The 12,130-nt window shown below is 35.8% G+C and overlaps 1 protein-coding gene across 1 annotated transcript in view; it reads right to left on the bottom strand.

Annotated features, from left to right (window-relative positions):
• Piezo (piezo type mechanosensitive ion channel component) overlaps nucleotides 1–12,130 on the bottom strand; it is a 138,892-nt gene that overhangs the window by 41,812 nt on the left and 84,950 nt on the right. The window contains exons 8-20 of the mRNA XM_089651351.1: nucleotides 9,971–10,106; nucleotides 9,537–9,618; nucleotides 8,747–8,978; nucleotides 7,552–7,750; nucleotides 6,122–6,318; nucleotides 5,214–5,362; nucleotides 4,261–4,404; nucleotides 4,075–4,177; nucleotides 3,030–3,260; nucleotides 2,480–2,656; nucleotides 1,459–1,631; nucleotides 1,023–1,155; nucleotides 288–515 (exon numbers count right to left, since the gene is read on the bottom strand). Coding sequence (XP_089507477.1) covers nucleotides 288–515; nucleotides 1,023–1,155; nucleotides 1,459–1,631; nucleotides 2,480–2,656; nucleotides 3,030–3,260; nucleotides 4,075–4,177; nucleotides 4,261–4,404; nucleotides 5,214–5,362; nucleotides 6,122–6,318; nucleotides 7,552–7,750; nucleotides 8,747–8,978; nucleotides 9,537–9,618; nucleotides 9,971–10,106 — 2,184 coding nt within the window. The remainder of the gene's footprint in view (nucleotides 1–287; nucleotides 516–1,022; nucleotides 1,156–1,458; nucleotides 1,632–2,479; nucleotides 2,657–3,029; nucleotides 3,261–4,074; nucleotides 4,178–4,260; nucleotides 4,405–5,213; nucleotides 5,363–6,121; nucleotides 6,319–7,551; nucleotides 7,751–8,746; nucleotides 8,979–9,536; nucleotides 9,619–9,970; nucleotides 10,107–12,130) is intronic.

Below are 12,130 nucleotides of genomic sequence, written 5' to 3'. Positions count from 1 at the left end.
TTTAACTCCCTTTTAATATTTTTTGACCTGGCAACGCTGCGATAAGTTAGGAAAACGGGAAAATGTTGCTAATTTTGTCAGAAATTTCTTTTAATTAAAATTTACTGTGTTTGTATAAATAAGTGATATATATAAGAGATTTGTAAAACACCAATTAAAGTAACATTCGTGATGTTAATTGGGGTACCTGTTTGGATATTATTTGCTAACCAAAGAGTTCTATATACAATAGAAGATTATTGGCTTTAACCTAGTAAATTTGTAACCAAGTAAATCAAATAACCAACCTCGTCAGAACTCATCCATGGATACTGCACGCACAGCTCGGGGATCAGCCCCACCACCATCATGTACTGCAAGGGCAGGACGAGCACGATGAAGCCCACGAACCAGCGCCACAGCCGCGCTTGCCGCTCCCGTCTCGAGCACCACAGCGCGCAGAGCCATAAGCTGTAGAGAACGGCCCATACGTCCATGCGGGACCCAATTACGCCCACCAGACACATCAGACAAATCTGGAATTACAATTGAAATCAGTATTTTGTCAACAAACAATGTTGGATGTAACCTGCAAAGTAACCTCTTGTCTTTTACTCTCTAGATCATTGTTTCTTGGAAGTTTTTATCTATTGATTTTGTGTAATACCTATCTTAAAAGAGTTCCACTGTCTTCCTCTTATGATACTGAAGAAAATGAGCAAGAGGGAGAAAAGAAAGTTTGGGAAAGATCATTATGAATTTGAAGTAGGTTTATAATTTATTCTTGGGGACTGGAACATGATGCATAGCTCGGTCGAAGACCATCTTTAAGGTGATGAATGCTGGCTACTAGGGCTGGAGACACCCATAGCACTTTTATCCTGCTGCGTCATATCACAATCTTTCTGGCAAACCTCCTTTCTTCTACTCCTGTATACACTCCTCGATATGTATATTTTTTTCTGATTATATCTTCATGCTCCAATTGAAATGTTTAATGAAACAATAATTGTTCCGTTAATTACAGAAGTAGTTTTCAATACCTCCACACCAAACTTGTAGAAACCGTAGTTGAAGAGATACTGGAAGAAGTGCTTGACGTCCTTATCGGCATCGAGCCTCGTGACTTTGGGGAACATGAGGTGCGGTCGAATGGTTGGATCGTGGTTTTTAAATCTGGAATAAGCAACAATTATTTTTATTCAGATTGTGTATATAAAAATAAAGTTATTTGTCTTTTTAATAAAATAAATAATGCTATCACAAAATGTGATAAACCAGTTAGAAGAACCCATATGACCCAATTCAAAAATCAGAAACAAGATAAGTAAAAATTTGCTCCTCAATGAAAGACTTGGCGGAAAAATTATGAATTTATTCCGTTTCACCAACATTTTTCAATTTCAGGCATAACGCAGGTTGTATAGTGTACTAGGACCCCGCTATTTAATTGCATCAATAACACAATATTTTACACACCTTTTGACCGATTGTCTGAATTCCACAACAGCCCTGACGGTGATGATGATGATCAATCCAATGTATCCTTTCACTAACTTTGGCAAGGTTATCCCGTTACCAGTCTTTCGGAAGCCGAGCCATTCTGCATTATTGAACGTCATTTCAGATGCCTCATCAGAAGAATTTTGAAACTGTAAAAGAAATGTTTTTATATTAATGTATCATGCGTGGTATGAACCTGCTGTAGCCTTAATTTTGCTGGCCTTTTCAACGCAATCTATCTCATCATGCAGCACGTTTTGATACAATATACGTGCTTTAGTAAAAGTTCATAGATCACACATAGTCACCGACGGATCACATATGCGACGTCGCATAGATCAGGTCAAGTATTATGGAACCCTAGTGAAAGCGATCAAGAAGCGAACCCAGGAAGAGATTGATGAAAGACTGATTGTGCGGAAAATTGTGGGAGTAGAACGGGAAGACCCGAGGACTCGTTGAGAAGAATGACCAGGGACCAAGCGGGTATAGAATATTTACGGAGGAAAGCAAATCTCAACCTGGAATTTAGTGCTGTGAAAATGGATGTAATGAGTATGTTACATGTAACCAGTGGCACAAAAACATTGATAAGTGGCAAATAAATCGTTTTTTTTTAATAAATCGTTTAGTTCATTTTAAGTCACTGTCTGCGTGTGAGAGTGCGTTAAGTGGTAAGTAGAAAGTCACTGACTTATCATCGAAAGCCATCGATTAGGATCTTTAAAATTATTTTGGTTAGGTCCCCTCCACCCACACATCAATGCAGTTTCAGGGGGAGTTATTGTCACACTGTTTGGACACGTACACAATCAAGTTTTACTACAAATACGAGAGTTTACTAAATCACCTATTTGATTGCATGTGTGGACGGCACTTACCACTTTTCTCAGGACGGAGATTTAGTTACCACTGATCGTCCGTGCTACTGGCCTACCCATGTAACCTACCCATGGGAGTAAAGTATTTTTGGTATTTGGTGTTGAATTTAACTTACGGTGCAGTTGACGTTGTAGGAAGCGTGTTCAATGTACTCTATCTGATAGATCATCTTCATGAGCAGCAGGATACAGGTGGCGGCCGACATCAGGTGGACGAGCCCCAGCTGGACCTTCGTACTGAATAGCAGGCCCACGCATACCACCAGCACGAATATAAAGTGAATGGCACATACCTAAAAATAAAAAATAACAGAGGATTCAAAGCTATACATTAATTGCTAAAATGTAAAAAAAAAAATGCACAGAGGCACGTATCTTGCCGTGATTTGTTAGTAGTTCGCTGGCATTCGTTGGTGGCTTGCTGTGACGCACTCGCCTCCCGCACCGTGCTTCTTTCCAGACGACACTGGGGAACGTTTTTGTGGTCAAACTATAATGGTTTTTTAAATAAACAAATAATCTTCTTCAGTTGTCCAGACCTATCGGAGGTGGGCTATCATCGCTCTGCAGTCTAGAACATCTCAGCAGAACTGCACTCGTACCAGTCTTGGGGAGATATATCTAAACTAATATTAAGATGAAATACTGATAAAATTTCAAACTTACATCAAGTACGCATAGAAGCATGGTTCCCAGCATGATCATCTTAATGAGATGTAGCTCCAGGAACAGGAAGACCAAATCCAGAACCTTATTCATAAAGGCGAATACAATCTGCTGTAAACGATTGACCCATGTGGTGAAGTCCATTTTGGAACTCAGATGTGTTGGTGTCCCCACGTTGGATATCTCCCTGTCGTGCTTTGCAACTGCCTCCGCCTCTAGGCTTTCCTGGGTCTGCAGTAAAAAAGGTTTAGAAAGACAAGCTTTTAATTATTCTGATATTACATGTTGAATAATATTTACACCATGATTATAAAAGCAAGGGGATATTTGTACTGCAAATAATAATGGCATAAATATAAAATCTTGGATATGCAGATGACACTACCCTCGTCACTTCTTCTGAAGACGAAATGAATCACTAAAATAGAGGAAGAAAGCCGTAATCTAGTGAAAGTGAAAGACCACCATTCATAATGACATTAGACATGTTTGCTGACCAATTTCATCTTCCCCGTCTTTCTTCCCTTCCCTTCATCCTCACAACATATCCTAAATTGGGGTCGCTAATAGTTCCACTGCCTTTAGGCAGTTGGGGCTCTTGTGTGGTGTTTACATGAAAAGGCAATCATTTTGTTTTCTAGAAGAGACAAAAAATGTAAGAAAAAGGGGTTTCTGAATTGTAGAACCAATGCCAGAAATGGCGAATTTATTTGTGCCACAATATTGTATTTAACCCATTGAAAGTTGGTCAAAGTCAAAGTTGGGTTGTGGGGGCCTTGCCCTATACACGGACGTGACGACAGGTGTCTTTCGAACACGTATCAATGAAAAAGTACGATATGTCGCACCAAACAATATATTTGTGAAGGTGTTTAACCTGTTGTACACGGACATTACCGCAGTTGGGTTATGAGCAGCCATGCCCTGTACGTTGACATCACAACAGTTGCCTTGCGAACATGTATCAATGAAAAAATATCGTCCAGGGGCACCTAGAATCGAAACGCCGTGCGTTTAAAGAGTTACCTGAATAAAATAATCTCACCACATTTTCCCTTGGCGTAGGTGGCGGTAAGGTACTTCCTCCCATCATGGAAGATGCTATCGAATGCAAACCTTGGGAATCTTGGCGAGCAACACTGCTACTTCTAGAATCAAAATAGAAATAAAACAAAAAGTAAAAAAAATATATTCAACGACCTCCATCGTAACACTAATAGCAAATAATTACCTGCTTTTGATGTGTGACACGGCCAAAAATTCTTTGTGGAAATAGTGGAGTTGGATAACTGTCATAATTAGGAACAAAGTGGGTGTTAGTAAACGTAGGAATAATTCTTTGGTTTCATAGATTTCTAAACCAATATCCAGTTGCCTGAAAAGAAATAAAAATGCTATTTAGTTTAACAAGTAATTATGTAATTAAATGCTTATAAGTGACCCAGAACATCAGTGTTATTAAAATACAATAATAATAAGAAATCTAATAATCTAGTGTAATCAAATAAATGGTTCTTGATTACAAATCTCATAATGTAGGTAAAATTTGGGAGATCCAACTACAGAGGTTTTGTGAAGTAGACCCAATCATTTTGACCCGATCACAAACCACCAATGATTGGATCACTTTTCTAAAAAAAGATTTGGTCATTTGATCAATCAGCTGTCAGCTCAGTCAGCACCTGTGGTGGGCATGGCGAGAGATCGTAGTAGACCTGATAATCTCATTCGACAGTCTATTTCAGATTAACTAGCCCTATTCATGGGTCATGAGAACAAGACTCTAGACACCTAGTCTACACAATTTACACACCTATTGTCTATGTCTACACAGCGGCAGCACATCAATCTATCCAAGGCACTTTTTTTTACCCGATCTGGTGCTTTTGACCCAATCACTTAGGAAGTGGGTCGTGATCGGCCCGGATCATGCGAAATGATCGATCAACCCAGGACTAGTGTGAAGAAGGCAGGGCCTAATATTGTACAAGGGGAAGGAGATGAGATGGTAACATGTGCATACTATAATTAATTTAGAGCGCCCTTGAGGTGATTTTTCACATAAACGGAGCTAAATTATACAAATATTGAATTACTCACAATGTTTGGGATATATGGAGATATTATTAATGAATTACTTACAATGTTTTGGATATATGGAGATATTATTAATGAATTACTTACAATGTTTTGGATATATGGAGATATTTTTCCCAGAACATTGGGAAGTCATCGAATTGATAAGTGTAAACCAAAACCAGAATGGACATAGAATACACAATAACTGTAACCCAGAATCCGTACATCATTTTCCTCCACAAATGACGAGAAATCTGAAACATTTTCACTACTTATAATTATTCATTCATATTTATGTGAAAATATATATTTTTATATGTACATATAATATTTCGCCAGTCACCTGAAAGAATCTCGAATGTCATAGGCTTGAAATAGTGTCACGTGTATGTCAGTCGCGTACGGTAATATGCAAGTGAATGAAGAGCTGTAGTGGCTATGTGCTGCGAACGATGCCTATCAGCCCAGCTTTCAATTAGAGAAGCGGGTATGGGTACCGCCGCCCCAGGTATCATTTATTGGATAACCAACACCCCTGTAATAGTTCACCTCAAGTGGTTTGCGATGTTTGGTGACTTAGCAGGAGTGCCCGGGTTCGTGGGGTGAGATTTGTCTAGGTCTTGGCGGCGGATTTGGCACACACTTCCTTTCCTTAAGAAGACCCCCTACACAGCATCCCCAAAGATGACATAGGCCATGAAGGAATTTTTTTCCCTCAGGGCCTCCTGTGTGGAGCTTATGTTAAAAAAAAAGCTAGTCGTCAGTCGACCGACACGTTCATAATAAGAACACTACAGTCATACGTGTGAAACTATTTCCAGACTTAGGCCAACTGCACATGAATGACTTTCGTCACGGAAACAGTTTCATCAATGTTTCAAAATCCATTGCAGTATACTGAGGTACACGCAGCAACATGACATTATTTAAAACTTTTTAGTTACTGCAATGGATTTTGAAAATGTGATGGAACTGTTGCGTGCCTGGCCATACGGTATTTGTTTAGTATTTACCTGGAAAGTTAGTATGAATATGAGGAACAGTGCCATGTAAAGAATACGGAACACAGTCATTCGTTCTCCAGTGATACCAATCACAAACAGCATTGTCGCCACAACGCATATCCAAAACTTTGTTAAAAATCCCTTAACCACTTCACCGAGCTTTTTCAGAACCGGCGATGTTTGCATATTCTGGTCTTCTTCCGGTACTGTAAGACAAAAACAAAAATGCATGAATTCAACATAGCTTCATACTCAACAATATTTCAACTGTTCAAAAATGAAATTGTTATGGTACCAACTGCGAAACCAAATAAAATCATGTTTGACAAAAGTACCAAATAAAATTAAATATATTTATATTGCCAATCGAATCTCAGTTCAATTAAAAGTTGTTTAAAAAACCAATGTTTCTATCTCCTTTTTATCCAGACCTTGATCCAAATATTCAGATTAAGGCGATTCCCTACGTCGTGTAATAATTTAAATTGAGCCGCTATCAATAACAACCCTTACTTCAATGGCGATAAGGTTTAAATTCCCGCTTAACACCATCCGCCTGTTTTGATTTATGCAAGAAAAAAAAATGGCCAAAAAGTGTATTTTATTTTATTTTGTGGATGTTCAGGCATAAATATTTAATTTTTTTCCGATCATTTTATAAATAACTTAATTTGCCACATTATAAAATAAAATCATAACCGAAAATGGGTGCGCAAGTTGGAGATTTTGAACTTTAAAGCAATTTTCATAGGCCTATACATTATTTTTTTCTGGGCTTATAAAAAGACTTATATAAAAATTACTCGATTATTTCAAAGGTCAAGATGTATTCTACTCGCAGTATTTAATTAAAGCATCTGAAACATTTCTAGGCGACCAAATTTTCAAACCAAAAACACATGATTTTGCATTACTACGTATGGCATCGCCTTAACTGCAATAAATACTGTGACATTGAGGTACGTGAGTGTAGTGTAGACACCCCGGACACAAATATAACAACACAACTCGGACACTAATCTACAAACTCGAATATGGTTAGCGTGTGTCTATATTCATGGTGCGAGTGTCTAGTGTCGTATTGTGCGCGAACCATTCCATAGTAGGATGGGTAGATTGTGGTAAAATTTAATTATTATATTTATACTTGGATAACCTCAGCGGTTCAGAGACACAAGTAAGATAGCTGCTTTTTACATCTCATCAAATTATCTTACAATCCTCATGACAACCTTATTTGTTCTAACCCTGGATTTTTGGTTGTACATATTTTATCCTGTTTTATAATATTTTTACAAGCTTCTATTCTAAAGTATTGATTAAAAGAATCTTGCTCCATGCAGATTCGATATTGCCTACCTAAAGGGGAGAGTAAACAAATCCTACCCTTATCCTAGTTGGGAAGGGAACCTTTAATTATAGGTGGCATTTTGTATTACCAGTAGTGGCAGTGCCAACGGTGACGTGAAGCGGTGCCACCATGTCCGCCATGGCCGTGTTCTGCTTCCTGTCCTTCCTCTCCTGCATCAACTGCCTGAGGGTCACCCAGAACATGATGGTGTAAAGGGACTTGACTAGCAGTGGCAGGAATGGTAAGTACACACGGTGCTCAAAGCCCACTTGCGCCAAATTTATATCCTGAAATTTACACTCAACTTCAGCTATCATTTTTTAAATAACAAAGTGATTCAATGAGTAATTGGCTAATTGACATACATATGGGGTTTGAATAGTAAAGCATAATAATTCAAGTTTGAAATTCGGCGATATTTCATGGAATTTCGAAATGCTTCCGAGGTATTTTAAATTTTCTATATATATTTCTTATTTTTGAAGTCGATGTAGAAAAAAATACCATTTTAGAAACAAGATAAAATTATCTTTGACATATTTGTATTTCAAATAAACTTTTATATTTCTAAATATCTAAATGTTAACAAAAAAAGTTACCGAATTGACTAGAAACATCTATAATTTTTAAAGAATTTGATAATCAGAAAATGCTTTCCTTTTGTGTAGGGAATTAGTAAGAAAACTTTCACTTCACTTTTTAATGCCGTTTATACAATAAAAAAATATTAATAATTTTTTAACTTTCAACTGCCCTCGAAAAAATCCCACCAATTTGTAATCATACAATTTCACAAATTTTAGAATTATATCCATGGAATAAAGCATAAATATTTGAGATGAACTGAAAAGAATAATTATTTCTCTTTTTAACGAACAAATATGAATAATGAACTCTTTCCAACAAATCACATATCTCAGCATTATGGAAAAAAAATAAAAATACTTTTATAATGTAGGGACACCCCGGTCAAAATTGTCCTTCAGACGCTCTAATGGAATATGATGTTTGTAGCTAGTAATGTCCTTTCTAGGTTTGAGGGGTTAAAAGAATTCAAAGTGCCATCCTTAAGACAGTAAATATTCACCTTGAGTTTGTTGTAATGTTACATATAATACTAACATTCACCTTTTATTTTACCTTTTCAACGCAATCCATCCCATCATATCCATTCCATCACATATGGCTTTTAGTGAAGCTACATAAATCATACCCGTATGAGACATCCGCATACAGGGATAGCTTGGAGATGAATAACATCTACTTAATTAACAATAAGTTACCTCGGCATGCGATGGCAATTCAGATTCCTTGATATCCATGCCGTAGATGTACTGGATGATGAGCAGGATCTGTGCGTAGGTGACCAGCACGGGACTGGAGCGGAGGGTGAAGCGCCTCTGGTCCTGGACCATCCAGATGACGTTGGCCCAGAGAAGGAAGACAAACGTCAGCCAAGAGTGGTACGTGATACTCCATGCCATCATTATTATGGCCGTCGCAATGTACGAAGACCTAGAAACATTATTAGAATGTTAAATAAATACATTTTTAAAACTTTCTTTGCAAGAATTTATTTGTTAATATTTTTTTTATATTCACACAATTGGACATTTTCTTACAGGTTCCAGAACTCATTTGAATTGTCCTGTGCTTAAGCTACTGACAAGCCCACTTTTTGTATATTTATAAATTTTTAGTCATTTCAACACAGTTACACTTCGCAGGTTACAATAACCTGATAATATTTTAAAAACTTCTTATAAGTATAACATTATTACAAGTAATTATACCATCACTATAAGTGGCAGGTGTTGCTTGTGCAATGATGGAGGACTTAGCCAGCAGAGAAATTGAACCCACAACGCCTGGATGGGAACACAATGCATTTGTTAACTTAGCTGCTGACCGGTCAACTTTATTTCATGTGTTGTGATTTTGTCAATTTAACTAACATAAATGTATGGGGAAAAATGAAACAATGGTCTCAATTTATTTATTGGACAATTTGTATAGCGCCGCTTTTGTGAGATATCACCTCAGGGGCGCTTTGAGCTATAAAATAGAACTCACCGTATCATGACTTGGAAGATGCTGGCGATGGTAAAGACAACATGCTCGAGGATCGATGGTTTTTCAAACTCATCTTTTTGCTCTAAAATTACATTAAATTGGGATTAGAAACATCAAAACATCGACTGATAAAAAAATTGTTATAAAATTGAGGTTTTTTTTTTGCTTGATAAATCAACATAAGAGTGAGTGCAAAATTTTAAGAATATTTTTTTAAGTATGAATAATTATTTATTATAATTTTTAAATGGGATAAAGAAATGAGGTAATAAAAGTACACAATATCAATAGTAATATTAAAGTGTTTAATTTCTTCATTTTATGTTGATAAGAAAAAATTGAAAAGCAGTGTTTTAGAAGAAATAAGAAGGTGTCATTGTGTAAAGTGAAAGAATGGATGTAAGAGACTAAAGTGTAAAGTGGAGTGCACCCACCATTTAAAGTATTCATGGGAATACCTTCTTCGGGAGCCACGGTCACGGATCCCGTAGAGTCCTGGTAATATATGGAGCTGCTTGCGTTCGACTTTCTTGACAGTAATTTCCTTGTAGGACTTACGGCTCGAATTAGCTGGACAAAAAGGACGTTTTTAGACTAATAACCATTTAAAAATACATAATAAGTGTTGTAATAAATATGTATGTGCGTCATAGAAGATACAGGTGACTTGTTGAATTGATTGATTATGAAGTTGTAAATTACAAAATAAACAAAATAGCCCTTTTAAAGTATTAACAATGGTATTTAACCTTTCCATTGTCATATTATGTTCATTTATCAATACAATAAAAGATGGAAACTAAATGTTTAAAAATAATGGGCTCCTTTCGTAGATTAATTCTAATTTATAAGATTGTTTAAAGTACACTCTCCAAATAATTGTATGTTCAGCTCTACAAACACCTAATAATGAAAGGAGTATTTCAAATATGAATGTAAGGCCTATTAAAAATGATGTTACAAAGTAAATAAACATTGTTAAACACATAGTACAAGTGTACACAAAAATAACACAAATCTAAAAAAATATACATATATATTTTTAAAACATAAATAACACACATGCATTAAAAAAAACGAAAGAAAGTTAAATAAAGAATAACTAAAACCAAAATACATACAGGTGTAGACTCTGATGCCCGTGCGTCCTCAAAGTGATTCACCTAGGATAACCAAAGCACACCATATTTAAGGCAAATAAAAAAGCAAGCAAATTAAAGAAAAATAAATCAAATTATTTTACAATAAATAAAATCGGTAAAAAACATTTCAGGCATTATTAGGCATTGAGCTTTTCCTTTGTGCTTCCAATTTGATTCCAAATATAATTAACATGTTTTTTGTTGTTAAATTAAGCGTGGATAAATTTTGGGTGCAGATGAAAAGCTATCAGTAAAAATATATTTTTTTAAACATTTGAAAGTGAAGTTGAATAAAAGTTCCTCAGTGTCGTAGGATGACCAAGAATATCTGTTAAGCAGATTATTCCATTGCAAATTAAAAGAAAAAGTGCTTTAAGTCTTAATTTAAAATCAACCCTTTGAGTGCTGAAAATAGTTAGAAACAAGGAAGAGTAAACAGGTCATAGTAAATAATCCCTAAACCACATTTTTTTAATGTAAATTGTTATTATTATTGTATTAATAAATTATTATGAACACTTATTATTGAACTGTCTATTGCAGGATTAGTTGGACAAATAATATGCTAAGGTTTAAAAATGGTGAATTTATTTTTAAGTGTTATGTTAGCCATGCCTGTATGCCAACAATGTCTCCAATTCAGAATTGAGATGATTTTCATATCACATTGTCATCTGAATGAGAGACAAAAAAATTAAAATAGAATTCAAAACAAAATTGCGATGTAACTTACAATTTCACTAAAAACATGCAGAGAAAAAGAATAACAGAATTCGGAATATAACAAAATCTATGACAAGTCAATAAAAAAAAAAATAGAACATAGTGCTCAAAATTAAAAGTGGTACAAAAATGATTTAAAAAACACATAAAATAATGGTCCGTCTCTGGTTTGTGGCTTACTCGGACTTTCCTCGTAGCGGATCTCCACTTATCTTGTGTAAGAGTGCTACGAGCCATTCTTTTTCTAGAAAGTCGCATGGACATTTGCCGGCGCAGCGAACCATTTAGACTTCCCGCTTCCAATTTGGAAAATGTCCCGGGTTTTTTCTCAGGCTAGGTAATGCGTGCCGGGAAAATTAAACGCAATAGCATTAATGTTTGAATGGATGCCTAGTTTAATGACTTTCATCTATGTAATGATTGAATTTTTTAAATGATTTAACAATTTTCACTTTAATCAACTTTAATATCAAATATTGTTGTTTATTTAGTAGGATGGTTCCTATATTGTGGGTTCTAGATTATTAGGCATTGGCGTGTCACTTAAAAGTGTTTTTGCCAAGGGAGCTAGAAAATGTATTGGTTTTAGTTGTATAAAATATCTACCACGCCAGACAATATATAAAGAGTACAAGTCGAAAACAGAAACTGCTATGTATTCATCTTCTAAGCTAAATTTAATAAAGCATAAAGTTTAAGTTTAACTTTTAGAAATATGTAAATATATTC

This window comes from Hesperophylax consimilis, chromosome 4, assembly GCF_061612785.1.
Source record: "Hesperophylax consimilis isolate HC1 chromosome 4, BYU_Hcon_1.0, whole genome shotgun sequence".
Classification (NCBI taxonomy): domain Eukaryota; kingdom Metazoa; phylum Arthropoda; class Insecta; order Trichoptera; family Limnephilidae; genus Hesperophylax; species Hesperophylax consimilis.
The sequence above is the reverse complement of the archived record's forward strand: the minus strand, read 5'-3'. Positions and strand labels throughout refer to the sequence as shown.